At 39.8% G+C, this 22,316-nt stretch overlaps 1 protein-coding gene across 1 annotated transcript in view; it reads left to right on the forward strand.

Annotated features, from left to right (window-relative positions):
* Positions 1-22,316, forward strand: part of LOC109955271 (ecto-NOX disulfide-thiol exchanger 2) — a 164,845-nt gene that overhangs the window by 67,686 nt on the left and 74,843 nt on the right. Inside the window, exon 4 of the mRNA XM_020591267.1 lies at positions 7,062-7,208. Coding sequence (XP_020446923.1) covers positions 7,062-7,208 — 147 coding nt within the window. The remainder of the gene's footprint in view (positions 1-7,061; positions 7,209-22,316) is intronic.

Raw genomic sequence — 22,316 nt, forward strand, 5'->3', positions numbered from 1 at the left:
CTAAGATTCTTAGTGAGTTTAATGTAATAGAGATGAGTGGAGTGGAGTGGAGATTTAAATAAATTAACCTTCAGTGAATTCCCTGAGGCTCGGAGGAACGGCAGAGGGGGGGGGCTGAGGAGAAATATTTTTTCCTCGTCACTGATGTTATGAATAGTCATGACGTGATTATTGGTGGCCTAGTGCTGATTGTGTTTGAAGCACAGGAGATGCTGACAGAGGATGGGAAAACAGAAATTAATTACCCTTCCCTCACATTAATAACCCTTTGCATTTTGTGCTCTGCCCTTTAGATGTCATGGTGTACTCAAGCTCCATATGCCAGTGTATTGGTAAAGTTTATATTGCATACAGAGCAGGGGAAATTTGTAAATGCACACAGAGAGATTCCAACGCTAGCATCATTTTAAAATGTCATCACAACATCAGGGAATAGATTAACCTTTACTAAACTCCCACTGTAAGAACATAATTCTTTCTATGTACTTATCATGATATTAACCCTGATTGGTGTCTCTGACATTTATTTAAAGATGCAAAATCCTGAATATTACTAAATATTATCTGAAAGTAATAGGGAGTCTTTGTGCTGTAGTACTAATTTGTGTAGTTGTTTGGAAGCTGGCATTTATTTCTCGGTTGTGTTTTTCCTTTCTTGCCACCCAGATGTCCCAGAACTGGCTTGCTAGTCATGTTAAATCTGATGTGGAAAATGCTGGGTTTGAGTTCTTTTGAGTGAGGACACTTTAAGTCTGTGGTGTTAACTTTGACTTTGTGTCACAGGAAACGCTATATCTGCAGAGCTGCTCATATTTACATATGTAAATGTCATGTTCATAAAAGGCTGACGGTCCTCGTGCAAAAATTAAGCACTGTATCATAGAATGTGAGTAACTGAAGTGATAAACATAGTCAATTCCAGTTTTCTCATTAATCATTTAGTTTTACTTGGCTCAAGTCTGCCATTTTTGATGAGATTCATGAATAAAGTATTAATGGTGATCAACTTTGTTAATCCGACAAAAAGAACTGAAAGAAGCAGTTTTGTACCTGAAATGTGAAACATGAAGTAAAAGTTTCACTAAAGCCCAGAACTTGTTAGTGAAACCACCTGATGTTATCTCTGATTGTGATTAAAACACATTAAGGCTTCCGTTACACATGGTTTCATGTTTTTTGAACTGACCACAGCTTGCATCAGTGACAAACACTTTTAGGTTTTGACTTCTCTTTATCACATCCAAAAATTTTAAACAAATCAGGGTGTTATCAACCATTAATTGTGCTTAAGATGGGCAAAGCCTGCAATATAGTACGTCTCTACATTAAATGGGCCTCTGTTTGTACAAACTGCCTGCTGTTTTGCTATAAATACACAGGAAGTGAAAAGCCTAACTAATAGCCTCATGAGAATACTGCAGCTGCTTGGCATGCTTTACCATCGATTGTTAAGCCACATCCGTCAGACACCTTGTTTATACATCTGCTATGGCCACTCATAACTTCACAGTCAGCCCAGAACACGTTTTCTTCCTCTGATAGACATTACACAGGCTATGAATAGAGCGATATCTCTTTTCATTGTAGTGTAGAAATGTTTTTAGTGAAGCCTAATGCAGGTCCTATGACTTTGCTTCATCAGTAACCTTTCAGATGACTGAGGCCTAATTTGGGATCCAGCTTGTTGACTTGCCAGCTGTCACCCAACAGGACCCAGAGCTGTAGCCTGTGACTGTCACTTTACTGTGACCCGCAGCAGACAGCTTTCCAGCAATGGCAATGCAGCGTGAATCTGAGTGGTATCAGAATGCAACTTGTGACTGGCATTACTAATGTATTAGTAATGGAAAAGGTGACCTCTCTTATTTTCGTTTAATCCATTGCTAGGTGCCCTTTACACCTCAGCCACATTGCCCATATGGTATGCATCCTTAATGCGATCTAAATATGGACAGCATGGACTTTTAACCAAATGAAAGGTAATTGGAATTAGCAGTTGATTGGTTGTTTAATCAATCATCAATCAGCAGCGTCAGTGCTCCCTACACCTTCTCAAATGGGAAGATTTATGAGTTGTCTGTTTTTTATATAAGTTGAATATATAACCATAATAGTTTAGACTTGTTTGGACAAAAGAAAGCTGTTTGAAGAAGTCGGGTACAAAGTGTTACCTCAGACTCTCTTGATGAATGGTTTCCTCTCACAGAAGGCTGGTTTGCCTGGTTTTAATGGTGTTACCATTCAGATTCAATTTGTCTGTTCCCACTGTATTACCTGTCCACATTTGTTAGTTGGTTCTCTGTGCTACTGTCACTAATCACTGGTTTGAAGTCTACAGAAAGTAAAAAAAAAAAAAAAAAAAAAGGCACTGTTGGCCTCATGTTTGTAATGGCACAATGGCTCTGGGAATTGTTACTCCCAGCTCTCTCACCTCAGCGAATTGTTTTTCCTATACCAGTATTTATTTAGGCATGTACATCCAAATGTGAGATCAGGACCTTGCAAACCCAATGCCGTGTAAAGCTGTTTTCCTGTGTGTATATAGTGGTGCGTGTTCTCTCTTTTGACCATATGAAGTAGATAAATTTGTAACTTTTATGCTTTAGTTGCTCTTTAACAACTTCCTTTAGCTGCTGACCGACACAAGACTCTAATTGCTGCATTTTAAATAGATTTTTAAGTAGACTTTTCCTAGTTAGTTTCATTACAAATCCATAACTTGAAGGATGTTCTTTAGTCATGTACATAATACTACTTTAAGACTTGTTTTCTGTTTCATAACAAAGGTTGATCCTCTTCAGGTTTTGTTAATGTGGCAGTACAAATTAGAAGAATTCAGAGGCATTTAAGGTTTAGTAATGATGTGGAACAGTCAGAAAAGCAAACTTGCTTCAGAGGTCGGGGATACGTTAATGTAGTCCTTCGCCTTGTTCAGATGAATGAGCGCGCTGTGGTCTACATGGCCTTTGTATGTTTCTCAGTGCTTAGATTAATTGTCCACTGCTTAGGCCATCCCCCCCACTTAAGCACTTCCTCTTGCAGTGTAGTGCTGATGCACATTTCCTAGAGCTCTGCATTATTCATACTATACCATTTGGTGTATTAGCTTATAAAAGTTCTATTAGGAACTAGAGGAGAATTATACAAAGGTGTTAGTTAGTAAGAGAATAATTTCAGCTCATTGTCATGCTGGTTAAATCTCTTATCTATGCCAGAAAGATCGCAGGTTTGATCCTCAGACCTGTCGCTGTGTCTTTAAGTCATTTTAAAAAACAAATTATGAACTCATTATTTAATGATTCGCATATTTCTTGATTCTCTGCTGCAGCAAACGTGATTATTAGCATAAGAGGCTCAGACTGTTTCCAGTGGTAGAGAGGACTACTGGTGACTTACTACTGAACCGAGGCACTGTGTTAGACACCTTATGCGCCTTGTCATAGTCTGGGAAGTTTTAGTTTCGGATTGTATTACACACAAAAAGTAGTACTTATGTTTTCAAATCACTTCTTTTATCTAGTTTCAGATTCATCTCCTGTTAGTCATTTAAACAAGTAATTAACAGTTTAATCTGAGATGTAGTAAAATTTATGGCTGTCAGCTTCTCTTTTACATCAGACAATTCATATTTATACTCAGAGTGCAGGATCATTCATGAGGTGTGTATTATTAGGCCATTTGTGTGACTGGACAAATTAAAGTGTAATTGTTCAGGCCTACCTCGTAGATTTGGTTACTGATCGTGACCTGTCTTCATAATGGAATGATTTTCAGCACACATCCTCCCCAGATTCTCAGTTGTGTAGATGCACTAGTAGGCAGCTAAATGGTGTTTTAATGACCCACTGACTTTATTGTGTATCCTAATAGCCCTGTCTTTTCCTGGCTCACTATACCATTAATGGGGCATGTTGGTAATGCATCTTGATGTAAGATCAGGTCAGTTTCATTTGTTAAGTTTCTTGTATTCTACTCTGAGGCCACTGAGCATAAAGTTTGTCTTTCCGTTCAGCATTTTCATTTACCCTGCAGCCCCTCTGCACACCGCCTCTGCCCGTCTCCACCCGGCCTCCTGGTATTTGTTTTTCTCCTCCCTCTGTGGAGTGATACTGGCTTCACTCCTCCCTCTGGCCAGATGTTGAAACTTCAACACGCCATCCATCAGCCGACAGTACAGCAGACAGGGGCAATGGCCCAGTAAAGACGTTCTTCATATAGGGGTTTATACTCACACACACACACACTTACTTGGGTTTCAGTAAGCTCTGTTCCTGCCTTGCATTATTAAATCGGCATATACAGATGGATGGCAAATTAAAGGAAAACCCAACATAAAGTGTCTTAGTAAGGTGCTGGGCTGCCAGAACAGCTTCTGTGCACCTTGGCATTGTCTCTCCCAAGTTTCTGGACTCTACTGGACGGATGAACACTCCTATTCCAAAAGATATTCCCTCATTTGGTGTTTTGATGATGGTGGTGGAGATGCTGTCTAACACATCAGCTCAAAATGTCCCGCATGTGTTTGACTGGGTTGAGATCTGGTGACTGTGAAGGCCACAGCATATGGTTCACATGAGTTTTTTACTCATCAAACCATTCAGTGACCCCCTCATGCCCTGTGGCCAGGGGCACTGACATCCTGAAACCACTCATTTATTTAGGTTTTTCCTTTAATTTGTCACCAGCCCGTATTTCTACTATGGGTCATAACTGCCTGCTCCGAAGCTCTACTCCCGAGAACTAAACTTCTGTTATGTGAACAAATAATGCTGGACAACTTGTCACACAAGATAAAAAAATCCAGTGCTGGTCATATAGTGCGACGTCACATTGCACATTTCAGTGGAACAAGCTCTTTTTTGATCCGTGACTCAGTCTTTGTCTACTGCACCGGTCAATTTCCACCAAAGCTGAGAAGTCCTGTTATATTCTGTTTCTGTTTTGGAGAAAGGGCTGTGAAATTTAGCTTTATCTAAAAGTAAGGCAGAAGCAACTTCTTGCCCTGATCTTGAACTGAGATCAGAACTGGTGAGTTTAAGTGGCATTTCCCTGTCAGCTGCTCCGTGCTGTTAAACTCTTTCCGTCGTCTCTGTTGGCCTTTCCTCATGGGAACTCTCATGCCTGTCGTGACTGAAAAGTTGTCCCCTTGAAATGTACACTGTGGCTGTTTATTGGTGACAGAGTTTAGATTGGCAAAGTAATGGATTCATTTCACTCTCTACACTATTGATGGTCATCTTTGAAGAAGCGTGACAGATTGGGGCTGAGTAGGAATCGACTTAAGGGATATGTGTCTGTGCCCACGCACAGACGGATCTATTTAGACCGACTCTGCGGTGAATCCACAGCCCCCTTTGCCTAAACCTAGCAAATGTCCCACACACAGGTTTAAAATATTTTAAGGCCTTATTTCTCAGGATGTGTTGTCTGGATTGTAAGAATGACCTTTGTCTCTGTTCTCTTTCTGTAGACACATAAAGACAGACTGAGTGTGTCTGTATAAGAAGAACTGCTTTTACATCCGTATTTGTAGTTCCTGTACATCACTTTAATGGTTTTGTAATATTCTGTGGCAGAAGAAACTAAATATTTTATGCTGTCTCACTTTCCTTCCTTTTATCTTTTTCCTTTGTCTGAATTATCAGTCTCTGTTAAGCTACTGATCCATCTTGCTGTTAAATGGCTGGTTTCATGAAAGGTGAAGACACAAATCCATAATCTTTTTGGATCCAGTCTTAAATGGAAACGAGAAAATGCAGCATTAAAATGCACATCTTCAAGGAAATATTACTCTCAAATTGCAGTGTTAAATGTGTTTTTTTTTTTTTCAAAATAAAAGATTTTGAAGAGTTAAGATCCTTAATAATTGTGTAGTTGATGCTTTGAGAACCATCTGAGTTTGACACTAACTGATTAGGGTTCTTAGACTTGTGATGGAGCCACAGTAATGCAGGGCGCCTGATCTGTTGCACACGGAGGAAATACAAATCTGAGCACAAAGAGATGTCATGAATTTTTCATGAATGTAGACCAAGTCTCTCCTCAGCCCTGCTCTGAATTATAAACAAATACACAACTCTTAAAGCGTGGAGAATAGCTGACACATTAAGAAGTAAACACAAGTTAAGTTGTTTACCATTTACTGGGACTCTGGAGCGGTCTCCACCTTATTTTTGTTTCTATTACTCATGGCATGACTGTTGATTTTGTTGTTGTAAAATAACAATGGGCAACATAAAAAGTATTAAAGACAATCTTGCCTCCACTGAGCTGTCTGATAAACCGGCTTCATTACACCGTATTTCTGAGGATGAAGTTTTCTTAAGTCACAGAACTAGTTTTCTTGTTTTTTCACCTTTTTACACTTGGTGTTGATTTTAAGATGAGGAAACGGTAGGCCTACATCTGTCATCTGGTCTGTTTGTGCATAAACAACTTATTGATTGAGAAGTCGGCAAACTAGTGTATCATTATGACTCTTCTATGCCTGGGATCAGAACAAAAAAAAGCCCTTTTGCAGAGTAAAAATGTAATTTTCTCTATTTATTTGAACATCTGGTAGGTCCTGGTATTGATCATCTCCAGAGATTCAAATAAAATGCATACAGAAACAGACCATCTCTGTAATAAGGCTGTACCTAATGATCATTTGATATATATTATCTTATTACTGCAGATCAAGTAACTAGATGACAAATTATGTAAACTGCCCGTTATATTCATATTTAGGTGCTCACAGTAGAATGTCAGTTGAAACGTGTTGTGGGGTTTTCCATCATATCACATGATCTTCTGCAACCAAATTTCTTTTATTTGAATTTCATTGTATTAAATCCTGATTATTGCTTGTGTGGGTGCAGCAGCGCCTCCGCCATTTGTGTCATTGATAATAATGTTGAGAATGTCTTCAGTTACTTAGTCTTCAGGATCCAACATTAAAAGCATAGTGCAGCTGGAGGCTCATGTTTCTTTTTTTTATTTTTTTTTATATCTCTCCTTTTACCAGGAGCTGTTGCTTCATTCAATGTAATGTGCCTTTCTGTGTTGTCTTTGTTTTCCAGGACTCAACACTTTGCCCTTTGATCCAGCAGCCAGCAACGACTGTCTCCAGTTCAGCAGTTCCAGCGGGCCTCTGGTGACTGAGTGTCCGCCTCTGGAAACCACTGCTGACACGAGCAAGAAAAGGAAGAGAGCCAGTCTGCCTCCAGGTATGGACAGCAGCTACCTCACATGTTGTGCACCCCAGCAGCAGGATTACTCTGTGGTGTCAAATCCTCACCATTTTGCCCACAGCTAAGTCAAATTCTAAATGCAAGAGTCTGTAGCCTTCACTCAGAGGAGCTTTGATACAACAGCTAGATTTCTTACCTTGAGATTCCTCTTACCCTTCCTCTGCCAACATCTAATACCTGTGATGGGAAGTGTTGCATAATTCTATTATTTGGTGGCGGTATAGGGGGAAAAAGCAGCTTAGTTCAGTCTTTGTTGTTTTTGATTTGCTCGCTGTGTCCTGAGGCTCTGGATGTCTAGTCTGTCTGGAGGTCAGGCAGCTGCAGAAGGAAACTGCTCCTCTGAGATTGTGGGCCTGACTGTCTGTTATTATGCCGGCACCACCTGCCAATCACACCTGCAACAAGTCATCACCTCCCTCTCTCTCTTACACACACACACACGCACACACTGACCAGTCACACAGAAAGGGACACACTGAAAGACAAGCCTGTGTACACGTGTGTGTACGATACAATAATTAAACTGTAATTTGAGTTAGCAGTTGATTGTGGGGTAGTATGTCAAATTAAAAAAGGACTTTCTAATTAAAGATGTACTGACTCATTAATTGCTTTGTAAGTAAGAAAAAAAGAGGGCCCTTAAGACAGAGAGGTGTTCTACCATGTTCTCTGCTTTCTTGGCAATGCTAATTAGACTGGATTAATATTCCACATTAACACAGCCGAATTGACTATTTATCGTTTCTTCACATCTTCACACGGGCGAGTTCTTGATAAAGTTTAATTCACTGACCATGTCAACTTATAATTGGATAATGTATCATAGATGATCATCAAACAGTGTTTTTTAAATGCTGCAAGACATAGTGTACATACTTTGTGAACTTCATCATGTGTACATGTAGCAGTTTTGCACTTTCAGCATAGATGAAGCAAAATAACAAATAGTTGTATAAATTGACACAACTCTTAACTTTTGTTTGCACATACAGAGCTGTTATTAATGATGTGTTTAAGTAGTTGACGTATAAAATCTGTTTTCAAGCAGCATCGCTCTACTGAACTGCAGTGTCTCAGTGACGGTTCAGAATTATGGAAATGAAAGAGCAGTTTCTGTTATCTTTTTTTCTGAGGACTGTGTTCACACCAGCATATCACTGGGAGAAATTTTGTCCGATGTATTAAAAGCACTAATACCTCCTTTCAGGTATTGTATTAAAACGTGGCCACTGGCGATAAAACCCGAGTCAATAGAGGCGTTGACTCATGTTTTTTCCTCAGACTGAGTAATGCACCAAGAGGTCCTCTACTGTATTGGTCTTAAATGTAAGTATAATGAGTCCCACGTTTATGTGACTTATTTTATGGGAAAAAAAACTTAGTGTCAGCTGTGTTCCAAATCCCCACCAAATGATGTATGTAGATATATTTTGTGAAGAGAGAGTGTTGTGTAAATGTGAGAAAATATGCAGCTGTTTCAGTGTGAGCTTGCAATTTAAATGTGAGCAAGGAGTTCTCACTTGTCAGATTTACCATCATAGCCTTGAAAGTTTAGTATCCTATAGTCATAATATCATTACATTAGTCAGTGCAACCGTACAGGTTTTTATCTCCTGTTGTACATGGCACAGGAAGCTGGTCTAATATCATGTGTTCTTCTATTGTCGTACTTAAACAACTTTAGGAGAGGCAAAGATATTCAAAACTCAAACTACATTGACAGCAACAGTAGTATCAGTAAGCAGTTGTCCTGTTGGTGAGCAAACATCACATTTTCTCCTACCATGATCAACATGATGTTGAATATACTGAAAAATATTAAATAATACAGGAAGCTGAAAAGGCCTTGTGTATAATATAATGGCACTTATTAGATTCTTTATATATTTGTATATGCTGCTGTGATGAGGTGTCATCCCAAAACAGACATTTGTCTTGGTCCAGATCCCCAAATAAAGTATCAACTGTTTGCACAACTTTACCCACAATTCTTCCTCATCCTATGCATGAAACATGCCAGCCTTGTTTCTTTTTTTGTTTTGGTTTGTTTAAAAAGGAGAACTTCACCGCCCTGAAAGTTGCCACTACCACACTGATGTGTCCTACATGTTGAGGCCATATCCTGTTTTAATTATATTGTCCACACCAACTGTTTTGTTTATTGTGTGATACAGAGCACCGCCAGCTACATACAGTAGCTTCTTGTCTGACTGTGGTTACATCTGTGTAGCTTTCTCATGTTGTGTTGTCTGTTAGCAGTCTGAAGATTATAGAACACTCAGGTAGCCAGAGCCAAAGAAAATCAGTTTCGTGGCTCCGTAAAGCCCTAATAACACTAGGACAGATGCCGATAACTGCGGGATTGCACATGCATTTCTATGCATAATGCACTTTAGTCTTCTGTTGGCCTACATTGACTTCAGGCTGCTGTCAGTTGTTGCTGTTTACTAGGTTGAACCCTGTGCCTGAATGACCTAGCACCTCAGTGGAGGTCTAGAACAACTGGATGTGGATTTACTGACTGATACAGTAGGTCTAATTCAGTTCAGTTCTGATTGTCTGCGGCCTCACTCGGGCTCTCCGTCTCTCTGATGGAGTACTGACTCATTAGCAGCCATGTTGATTGAGTCTCGTTAAGGCACCCTAATGAACAGATTTTTCTCATTACAGTTTCCATTACACTTGATCATCTATCTGTGTGTGTGTGCAAGAATCTAAAGCAACACATATATTTCTCTTTAACACTATACAGCTGCATTTTCTTTCAATAATTACTTTCAAAAGGCAACAAACAAACTGAATGTTTGATGTGACCCATGAGGAATTGAAGTAATTTCAGAACTGATGCAACCCTGCTGATAGATCATTTACTAGTAATCTTTTAAACCACCACACCAAGACGAAACAACAGGCAGACAGATGAATAATTAAGAGCACTCACCTCCTGTAAACAGTTGCAGGAAATGTTTGAAGTTGAATTGATATTCTGTTCATTCTTCCTCAAAAAATACACTGTTCGTTCATCAAGTCCACTCACTTCACACTCAAACTCAGTGTGACTAACTCAGTATATTAATTTAGTCGAGTATGAAATGGCTCCAGAGAAATGAAGTTTATTGGAAACCATGCCCACTCAGTAGGAAATTTCCAACTTGTTGTGACTGTTACTACTGAGGCATGTAAAAAAAAAAATGTCAGTGTCGCACCTCTGAAGTCAATTTCTAGTGAAATTGAGGTTCTGAAGAGTTCTGAAGAGTTCAACGGTTAACCATGCTTTCTTTATCAGACACCACTGTGTATATATAGTAGGTTCCCCCAGACGCTGTAGGTCTTCACCGCCATCTTTGCATTTTATCTTTTTTTAGTGTGCTCACTTTATGCATGTGTGTGCTTTCCTTTAAACTTTTAACAGTCAATATGTTCATTGGGTCAGCAAGCGCACTGCAAGGATTTTCCTTATTCTCTCTTTATTTTTTTTTTTAAGTAGCAGGTCATGGAGAGAATGAGATTTTGGTGCTAGTGCAGAATTTACCCTCTTAAAATTAATATAAGTATCATTTTAGCAGAACCTGTACAAGCTGGAATTCGTTATCTCAAGCATGTTGTGTTAATGTAATACAAATTATAATCTCTAGGAAATCACTTTTAAAAAATAGAAATTAAAGGTTGAAAATAGGATTAAGTACAGAGAAATGTAAAACGTTTTTTATTCCAGGCTGACTGATTTTACTGGTCTGAGAATGAGGGCTCCCGTTGCTGTGGACAGCAATGTGCCTGTCAGCTTTGGTAATGAGCTGTGTTTTAACTGACTGCACACAGTTGAACACGAGCAGTTTGACAGTGGCTCTCAGTGTGCATGTACACTGCTCTTCTGTCAGGCAATGAGTAGAGAGGTAAACAAGATAAGACTGAGAGAACAAAAAAAAACTATATGCAAAGAAGAAGAAGGAATTTGCATTAGGGAATGACTCATGAGGCCGATGACCGTTTGTGTCATCTGTGAACTCGAGGAGTTAATGTAGAGTAAAAACAGCAGTGGGGAGAGCACACATCCCTGGGGGGTACCTGTGCTGATAGACTGGGTGCTGAATGTGATTTTCCCCACCTTCTGCCACTGACAGGTGGGGGCAGGCACAGTGAGCTGGGTCAGTTTGGAGTAAAGGATGTCCCTGATGATTGCGTCGAACGCTGAGCTGAAGTTCACAAACAGGGCAAGAATAGGGCTCTGGTGAGACAAGGTGTTGTAGGATGTAATGTGGCACCATGTTGCCTGCATCATCCACTGACCCCTTTGCCCGGTAGGTAAACGGCAGGGGTTCCAGCCGGGATCTTTGATGTCCTTCAGGTGGACCAACACCAGTCTCTCAAAGGCCTTCGTAACTAGATGGATAGAAGGGAGCAGCATCCGGGTCCTTCTCTGTTGTAACTTAACCAGGGCCCACCGCCGTCTTTCCTCACCAGTGTTTTTTTCCAAGTCCCACAGAGGGCTGCTGCCCTTCCAACCAGATTGTCCACACAGCTTTTTGCATTAGCAAAAATCGGAGAAAAGGTGTTCAGAGTGACCTGTCTGATGTTTAGTAGAAGCCCAAGAAAACAAGGAAAAGCAACGAACACACGAGAGAGCGCACTACCAAGGCAGCCATTGGCGGCACCATGATGCTATACCTGATATGTGACATGAGAACATGCTTCACTCTGTCATGGACTTGATTGCTTGACTGCACCAATCAGCAAGCTCATTCCTTTTCTGTGGTTTAAGACCTCCACTGCAAACTCTGTCTGTTAGGTAGTAAATAACTTTTTAGGAAAAACTGTAGCTCTTTGAAGGTGAATGCTTGGCCTTTGGCTGAATAGCTTTCAAGTGCCATTGTAACATTGTTGTTTGACTTAGGCAGTTAGAACGAAGGCATATTTTCAAACCTAAGGCCATGTGTGTGGAGTTATGCAAGTAATTTCCAGTCAGGATTAAAGAAATACCCTCACTCATGTTTTTCTGTGCCTGAATATCAATTGATTAAATTTTATCACAAAGGCCAGTTCACAGCTGTAGTTTTAGCAAATAAAAGAATTGTACTCTCACCAATTCAATCTCTTGTGCATTAACCTTTAGTAGGCGCTAAGAGAGAGGTGTTGAATAAAATGTTATTGATTCTTCAGGAGAAAGGTTAATGTCATTGAGCAAAGAGGAAATAAGGATGTTGTGTAGGAAGGGAGCAGCAGTGTTTTTCAACCAGCTGGAACATCGTGACATGACATGTAGCAGCAGAGGTTTATATGGGTACATATCATTACATCCTAGCAGGAAAATATTATACAGTATATAGAGGCCACTATACAATGTAAGTTGTATTTGCATGAAATATTTCTTACTGAAACATAGTGTATGGCCTAAAAACACAGTGGAATTCATATTCAGCTTTTATTTAGATTCTGATGTTTTCTGGCTTTCCATTGTGAGTAATTTGTCAGTGTTCTAAAGCTGTGTTTGTTACAAAATGAGGAGTTATATCTCATAATGCATAAATTGTTCCATCTTCTTGCACATGTTTTGGAAGATTACACTTTGTACATCACATAGTTAAGAAAGTAGTGCAATTTTGTGAGTTAACGGTGGCACCAGGACAGATTTCCATTGAACACAGTATGCCTAAGGTTTGGGGGATCTTCTATGTCTAATAAAGTAGTTGTGCCTGATTATGATTGGGAAAAATTCTGAGACAAAGTCTCAAGCTTAAAACACCAGTTATGCTTTTTGTGATGGCACCATTCACATGTATATAATGGACATGGCATCACTACTTTCCTCTACTATCTAAAAATGAAGCTTGTCGTGAATATGGCGGCTGCCATCTTGATTTTTCTCAACCAGATTCTGCGCAGTAGTGACTAGAAGTGAAGTGACAGCATCAGTTTGCCCATCAAAGCTGTCAAATAAACTGAAATAATCTCTTTCTAGATCATCAGGTAACTTTTCTATCCATACTCTGTGGTGTATATTGTCTTTTACTCTGGCCTCTTTATGAAGAACAGGTTTCAGTCTGATGGGATTGTTCTGTGTGCAGCATCAAAATCCAAGAAATAAACTATACTTAAGTAAACTGTGGTTTCACATTTGTGAAGGTACTGTGTTAATAGTTTCCTGTATGATGTTTACCAGTATTTTCCCCCCACTTATAATTATGGATTTCAGCATAAAAATGTGATGTCATTAACTCATTATTGACAGGCAGAGTTTTTGGAAGCTACATAATGTAACGGGCTACTAAAGCTGTCAGAGATGAAAGTCCATTAAGATATATATACTGTTGTCCCAGAGAGGTGTGTGTGTGTGTGTGTGTGTGACAGTTCAGTGTGTCCTGATTACTGTGTTGACGCTGGGGGAGATTTACAGTTAGTTGTCAGTCTTTGTGATACTGAGGCCACACAGTAACACAAAGATTCAGTGATGCTGGTGACTGGAAGATAAAAATAAACTAATTAACTCCAAACAGGATGCATGCAGGGGTGTTGGAGTATAAAGGTTAATAACTTAGTGATTCTCAGGTAGTCAGTCTGGAAGGAACAGCTGCTTCCGTCTGTTGTACTGTATGTCTACACAGTGTCTGTGTTTAAAGTCTAGGAGACAACAGTGATTGAAATGCATGGCAAAGCTGCAGAGGGGCCCACCTCTCATTCATCTGGGATTCCTCTGCCTCAGTCTGAACGTAACAGTCCACTTGTCTCCACTGCAGCTCAGGGAGAGATGAAGACTACACAATTCCTGTGTGTCTGTGTGAACAACATGTACTTGCACAGTCATACTACAGATGGGCATTTCAAGCTAACATGCTATTTGATATTCACTGGGAACTATTTGACACTTATTCAAAGATCACTTTGTATGTTTAATGGGTGATTTCAATAAAGACATGAAAGATCGTGACTGTGTTTCATCTGCTTCGAAATATTGTGTTTGTTGATATTTGTGACTTTGGTGACGATCACATCACACTTCATGACCAATTAATGCAGAAAACCAAAACAATTACAAACAGCGCCATTACTTTCTATTGTGACTGTATAATGGCAGGTGACCATCACATACGGTTCAGGTGTAAGCGCTGTCCATGCAGCCGTGGACAGAGACGGCTTATTCAACAATTGTCAAACTGCTGCACAGCTCACATGCATTATCATCATACAGTTTATCCCGTCAGGCTGTGATCATTTGTCTTAATGGAACCGTATAGTCCGGAAGAACAAATGCCATCAAATTTGGAAAACCCTCCCCCTCGATGAAGCTAATGGGCAGCATGTCCTTTGCCATCATCTTTGTTATCAGGGCTGTCGTTTGCTCTGCATATTGACCATCCAACTTCCTTCTTCAGGTGACAGCTAGTCACTGACTATTGATCTACGGACTGCACCCCACTTTCTATTGGATGCCCCACCTTCAAGTGGCTGTGCATAATTGTCGTCAATTTATGATATGCTAACTTAACCTGTTAGTTTGTTCTGAACCTCATTTTCGCTTGTTTTCTCGAAGAAGTTCGAGACTGAACTTTTTGATGGCTGTCATCTCTGCGTGTTTCGCTGCCAGTCCCTAAGTCATACTGAGCCTCTTTCAGTATTTAGAGAAGTGCTGTATACAGTTAAGTCATAGTGGACTGCCTCTGACCCAGGCCAAAGTGGAGGTGTCAGATCTGATCTCCTATTATGTGACATTCTATTTGTTTACTTCACTAAAGAGAATCAAGCAAGGAAATCAAATTGAGGTTCATCCTTTATCACTTTTCTCATTTCTCACTACCATCATTTTTTTAATTGTGCTTTCTGTCACTCTTCTGTAAGCTTCAGTTGTCAGGGGCTTAGTGCTACTTCACATCATCTTGTAAACCCCCACTAACATGGGCTAAATCTAATGACAAAGCCTCGAGCAAGGCTCTTAAAGGCTGAAAAAAAAAAATTCTCACATCAACGCAAAAATCTTCATTAGGTCTTTGAGTCTTTTGCTTGATCAAAGCCAACCATGCCTGGATTGTTTTGCACATGGCCTCCCTTTTATTGTTACCTTTATTCAGGTGCAGTGATGATGATGTGGAAGATAACAATCAGCCAGATAAGCATTTCTCTTCATCCTGAAGCCTTAGGCTGCATGGTGTCATCTAGCAGTGTTTTCTTTAATTTTCTACGATCTCTTTTTGCTTATTATCTCTGCAACTTTGCTGAATTGATTTCTAATCGGCTATGGCCGACAGGCTTTTATGTTTTAGTTTTAGAAATTGGCAGTGTTACATTGGGTCCCTAAACTACAGTAATCCTCTTTGATTAATTTTGTTGTGTTGGATGCTATCAAAAAAAATGGATTAAATCAAATAAACCTCAAATAAACTTCCAGCAGGAGTGAGTACATTTTATACCTGCAGCGATTAGTCAATTAAATGGTCACCAGAAAACTGACAACCACTTTGTTTAAGTGTGTTTTTCATGCAAAACATGATAAATTTGATTGATCTTCTTAAATGTGAGAATGTTCTGCTGTCATGGTTTTCTGGTTTACATTATAGTAAAATGAATGTCGTGGGATTGTTGAATTAGCCTGACAAAAAGAAGACATTTTATGAAGATTTAGGAAACAGTGGAAGGTTCCATCATAATATTCTTTTCATAACACCACCAGCAACTGTCAGATTTCTCCACATTCGAGACTAATACACCAAGGAATAACTGCTGTCCCAGTTAGGTCGGGTTACGTGATGAATTATTTATATTGTCTGGGTGGTCGAATTTTCTTTCTACTGTCAGTGAACCAAAGTTTGGTTTCGTCTAACCTCCATTATGTTTTTAAGTTGTGCTAAGAGACTGCTGGGTCAACATAATATATCTTCCCTCTACTATAATTGGAGGTGGACATGTTGACATTTTATTTTCTTTTTTCCCCCCTTGTTATCATTTGTACTTCCTAGCACCAGTTACCTCAGCGAGAAGCTGCAGGAATAGCCCTTTTTCCCTTAGCACTATGCTCATAGCAGCGTGTTCATCACAGAGACCCTGTGGCTCCTCTCCTCTTCTGTCAACACCTCTCCCTACATCCATCCCTCCCCTCCTCTGTCCCTCTGTCTTCTCTCTCAGCCTCCAGCTGGGTTAACTGATCCACACCAGCTGTCTCTCACTGCCTGACATTAGTGCTCTAAACCAATGCACTGAGGGCCTCCTCTACCTCACCTTTCCTTCATCATCCTGTCACCCTTTTCCAGCACCCTTATTGCACATAGCTCTGTGAGAGGCCACAGCACAAGAACTAGTGCAGAAAAGAGCAGCTGTAATTAACCCATTTTAAACCATAATTTATATTACCGACCTGTGAGTGGATGGCTAGATGCACACAACGGTCAGATCACAAATCTGATGACAATCTTTCATTATTTTTCTGGGCCACATGCAAATCAGGAAGTGGTAAGGCATCTGAAACTGAATGGTAACTGCCAAAAACACCGCAACAAGAATAACATCTGCACTTTAGAAGTTCAGTTACAAAAGTAACACCCTAGCATCTATCTAACGACACAAATGTGGATTAATTGCTTTTATGGGCTAAGTGAGAGGCAAATGTTTTATGGCTGCTCCCTCCTCCACAAAGACCATTCATTGGCAAACGGGGATCAGATAAATGCTTCAACAGCCCCATGCGCTTTCTATATGATCATATGTGTTGAAATAGCTGGAGCCGCTTGGCGATGGAGTTATTGGTCAATAGGGTGAACCGTAGCTGATGCCAGTGTAAACTTAACTGCCATTATCACAGGGGACAGACCATGAGAGGCAGATGCTGTGAGTAGTTACTTCTACAGACTGTTCACTGACATAGTGACATTTGGGTGAAGTAAAGCTTATGTGTGCTTTCACACCTTTTCCGAAAGTCAAAGTTTTAAGGGATGTGTGTCAGTGTAAATGGAGTGTAATCAGTGATCAACAGTGGTGAAAGTATGAAAAACCTTCTCCTCTACTTCTTGCTGGATCATACTGCTTAGTTTCACTTTATTCTCCAGAGTGCAAAACCCAGTTAATTTTTTTATTTTTTATTTTTTTGGCAGCCTGTCATTGGCTATCAGTCGGTCATCGTGTGCGACCTGACCATAATGAAATCAGCATTGTACACATAAGCTCATGGTTGTTGATGTCAGGGCTCTTCAGTAGAGTAGTTTATCTGAAAACCATATAGAGTTGCACAACATAAAACATCGGCGCTGACAGAGAAAGGAGGATTACATTTTGACAGACGGTACAAACTAGACTTTCATTATGTTTGAGCTAAGGCTCCAAACTCTAAAATGTCATGGGAAGGCTGCACCGTTGCTGTCTATGTGCTTTGAGGAAACACATACAACATATAAATATTTCTTGTCAAGAGGGAACATGCCTCAAAAAAGAGTCGAGAAAACAAGTGTATATACAATCTTAAAGTGTGCGCAGGTGTGTTTGTACTGAGGGAGAGATACTGTATGAAAAGGGCATATTACATGCCTGGAATATTGGCATGATGGATAACCTTTTCAATAAAACATTCTTCTGTGGTGTTTGTTTTTTCACTGACTGCACCATAACCGCCGAGTGAAGCATCCCTCCTCAAGTCTCTCTCCTGTTGTACAGTAGATTGAAAATGAAGGTGTTGTATGGCTCTGCAGTAGGCAAATGTGGTTTCAGGTTTCAGTAGTTTTGGAAGAAATCACGTAAACCAGTGAAACAGAAAAAACCGCCACTTAAGTCTAAACTGAAAACTCAGCTGCGCTGTTGTGTTCAGGGCAACTTCCAACTTATCACTGCACTGTGATGTGTTTCAGACCTGTTACTTTGTCTGTTTTTATTTTATGTATTTTATCTCATTTTGTTTTAAATGATTTTTTATCTGCTTTTAATGCCATTAGTGTTTTTCTCTACCTACTGTATGTAAGTCACTTTGATTGGCCTCTGTGTATGAAATTTCATATTTAAAGTTGCCTTATAGGCTGTTACTTAAAAATTAAACTAGCTGAAAGCTTTTAATTGGGTTATAACCAGTGACGTGCGGTGAGGTTGACAGCTGGTGAGGCACCAACTCTTTTACAGTCAGATTTACAAATACAAATTGTCTGTTAACAGACAATGCGTTATGTTTTATATCTCATATCAACATTCTTCACACAAACGTGACCCATATTTAATTTGAGGTTAAAATTTATTCCAGTTGAGCTTATTTCTAACTAGAAATAATAAAAGTTTATGGTCTTACCTTAACTTGTACACGAAATCCATTTGTCAGCTGGTATGTATTACAAACCCTTTTACCGTTCGAATCCAATATTAAAACAAATGTTTTCAATAAAGAAGATCCTTCTGGACAAAAATGTCCAGACTTCTAAAGATGTTTTGATTGAAAGTCCAGGTTTGAGAATTTTCTCAGCTTTGAAATGTAATCTTCCATTTTGATAAGGCGGATTGTAAAGGAAATATAAACAAGCACGAAGAAGATTGAAGGTAGCGCAAGAATCTGTGGGCTCACTAGCGCCCTCTGCCTTGAGGCAGGCGTACTGTTTGCCTCACCGAGTAACTGTTTTACTGGGTTTTATGGTTAATCTGTGAGCCTAAACACGTTACAGAACTACATTTTATACACTATCCAAATTATGGCAAGGCAGAGCATATAATCAGAGTGTTTGAAAGCATTTTATTTGCGATATATAGAGGGACAGCGACACACTATTTGCATCGCATACAGTTTGTGAGGATTACACGATCCACCGAGAGGCACAGCAAAGTGCTGCCTCATCGCGCATCTCCTCCATGTATTTGAACGGGACATGCGGAACTTCTGCTATTCTTTATTGAAATAAATTCCTTCAACATCGGATTAGAACGGCAAAAGGGCCTACAACACACACCAGCCGACAAATATTAACATTTATTATATTTTATGGTTAACTTTTTTTTCTTTTCAAGATTGACAGGGGAGGCTCTGCCTCACCTGCCTCCCCTGACCGCACATCACTTGTTATAACTAACATTAGTTTCAGTGATTGATCAATCTGTTCTGTCTTAGTTTTGTTAATTGTTGTGGTCATCTGAGTTTCCCTAAGCCCAGGTTGATGGTCACTTGTCATCAAGTGCATATTTTGATGATGCATAAGTTGGACAAAAGGTGGGAAATCCAAAGATATTCCAGTAGCTTTCAGTTGGTATCACAGAATGAGTAAACTGTTTATTAACAAATATTCACATTTGAGGAGGTGCAGCTAGTGAAGCTTGGGCAGTTTTGTTTAAAAATAGTTGTCTTAAACATTTACCAACATAGTTGCAGATTAAATTTTTGTCCGTTGACTGATTTACACACACATGTATTTATGTTTCAGTAATTCAGACGAGTCTTGTACCGTACGTTTTATCTTTACTTTTTTGTTGCCACTGAATTCCAATGTCTTTCAGAGTTTTAATACAGTCATCATGGTCTGACTTTATTCACACATGCACCTTTTCTTACTTAGTCATTTTCTAAAGGGCACCAGACTTACTGCTCTCTAGCAACATCTGCCAAGACACACTGAAAATTACATCATATAGTTACTTTTTGTCTGCAGTTCGAGAAGCCTGGTGGATTAGAAGAAAGTCTACTGTGACTTTGCACGTCTCTCTTTCTCCTTTTCTCTCACAGTCTCTCCAAGACATGTAAGATGGGCAGATGTACTCTGTGCACCCAAAGTCTAATTATATGCTAAGCAAGCCCATTCTCTAACAGTGACTTGTGCTGCTCTGGATCTGGCTGCTGCTTTTGCCTTTCTGGTATTAAGTATCTCCCTCCTTCTCTGCCAGATCTTGTGTGAGAGAGGATATCGTTGCCATGCGCGGGTGGAGGAGTGAAATGACAGTGTTTCAAGTTCATAAGATTCTCTTTACCCGCTTACACTTTGCACACTGTAAACACAGGTTGGGCAGTTGGGACACAAACTGTGATGTACACTGGCATCAATTGTTATGACGGATGAAAAGGATGCAGCTCAAGTTGATGAACTATACGGACTGATTTCTTATGTGTCACAGCTTATTAAAATGATGAAATGACAAATGCAGGACGTTGCTGATCTGGCTACAGTTTTATAGACCTCACAGGGGGAGCAAGCCTCTGCGTTTTGAAGTGTCGGTTCTTATATATTACAGAGGCCTCAGGGTATTCTAGTATGATGATGTTTGTATCAACACAACGGTGCTTTTGTTAACAACCTGTTGTTGTTGCAATGCTTGACTTGACCTCACCTTCAGATTTATGTCGTATAAGGAGAGCTAATGGGTTTAATTTAAAGTCAGCACACCGGATGATTAGAGTTGTTGAATTCAAAAGTTTTCCCCAATGGCATTGACCAGACCAGTGTTTGAGCAATTTGTCAAAGCCACCGTTTCTTTTGTAACAACTTTCGGTTCTCTATTCAGTCCTTTGTCATACACCTGTACTGACTCTTGTTCTGGACAATGGTCTTCATCCTTTCTCTCTATTCCCAGATGACTATACAGCTGTGGTACACACTGCTTGGCTGTGCCATGGACTGTTTCTGCACTGCTGACATTCATAACTAGTTAAAGATTTGTTGTGGGGTGTTTTCCCCAGTAGTACTAAATCAATTCACTGATTAAACAATTTTCAATTTTTTTGCAACAGTTAGCAAAGCTTACGCTTGAGGGTTCTGTGCAGTATCTTAGCTGTTCCTAGGACTGCACTCTTCTGGACAGAGATCTCAGATGTTGTTCCTGGGATCTGTTGGAGCCACTCTCCCAGTTTAGGGGTCACATTACAGGAAGACGTTTCTCTTGCTTCGCTGAATTTCTTCTGGCACTCTAGCACCTTTCCTTCTATTATCCAGTGACAAACCAAAACAGACTTAAGACAGTGTTTGACAGTTTTTGCCACAGGGTCCATTAGCACACTCATAAACATGAAGACTATGTCTCCTACTGCAACTGAGGGCTTTAGGTACAGACAGCAGATATGTCTTCTAATAATCACAAGATGAACTTGGTTCTCAGATATATGATGGACATTTTCCCAGAGTGGCTTTATAAATAAAACTATACCAATGATTCAGGCAGTGTATGGACAGATTGGCATGACCACACATGCTGAGTAGAAGCAGCTCAGCCTGGCTGAACACATGAAGTCAAAGCCATAATATTGAGGGTCAGCACTTACTTTATATGTGCAGTGGAAATGTGTACAATCACACCACATTATGCTGCAGCAGTTGTCTTTGCTGTGCTGTTGTTACCAATTCAAGCCATTGAGAAACAAAATGGGTACTGCAACTAGGCACTGGATGTTTTTGTCCACCATAAGCTCTGTGTTGCTGCCTCTGCATGTACCTCTCATGGCTCAAGTCAGCCATGCCTCCATTAGAGAAAATATGAACCATAGAAATAACTGCAGTGACCTCCAGCACCTAGACCACAAAGCACCAGACCATGATTCATTCAGCGTTCCATGACTTTGTAGAGGTCACTGTCTCCTAGTGTCTTTGTTGTGGTCTTAAAGCCAGACACTGTGTGTCTCCATTAGGTTTCATGACCAGTGATGCAGTTGATGATGACATGTGACAGAAATGTGTCTGTTGACACTATCAGCCACTAGTCACGGTAAAAGAATTTCATCTGGTCATTTCTTATTTTTCTTGCCCCCGTTTTGTGGTACTGATCATGTTGGTGGGATTTTGAATGTAGTAGTACCAGTGATGCAAAGGAGGATTTTTTTTTTTTTTTTCCCCCAGATCACTCAGCCTTCGCTATGCTTAGTGAACAAAACTCCACTTGGGGATATTCTTTGCAGTTGAAAGGAAGTTTAGATTTTTTTTTGATGAGTAAATAAATGATTTTTTTTTAATGAGTTTTGTTAATGAATGAAGTTAATAAAAGCTGAAATGACTTATTACTTTATTAGTCAATTGACTGAAAAACCATCTGCAACTAATCATTTTTGCTGATTTCCACTTAAACACAATATAATGCCAAACATTTCCTGGTTCCAGCATCACAAACTCACTGCTCTTCTTTGTCTTATATTATTGTAATTGTATTTAAGTTTCTTTTTTT

This window comes from Monopterus albus, unplaced genomic scaffold (genome assembly GCF_001952655.1).
Source record: "Monopterus albus unplaced genomic scaffold, M_albus_1.0 scaffold2.1, whole genome shotgun sequence".
Lineage (NCBI taxonomy): Eukaryota > Metazoa > Chordata > Actinopteri > Synbranchiformes > Synbranchidae > Monopterus > Monopterus albus.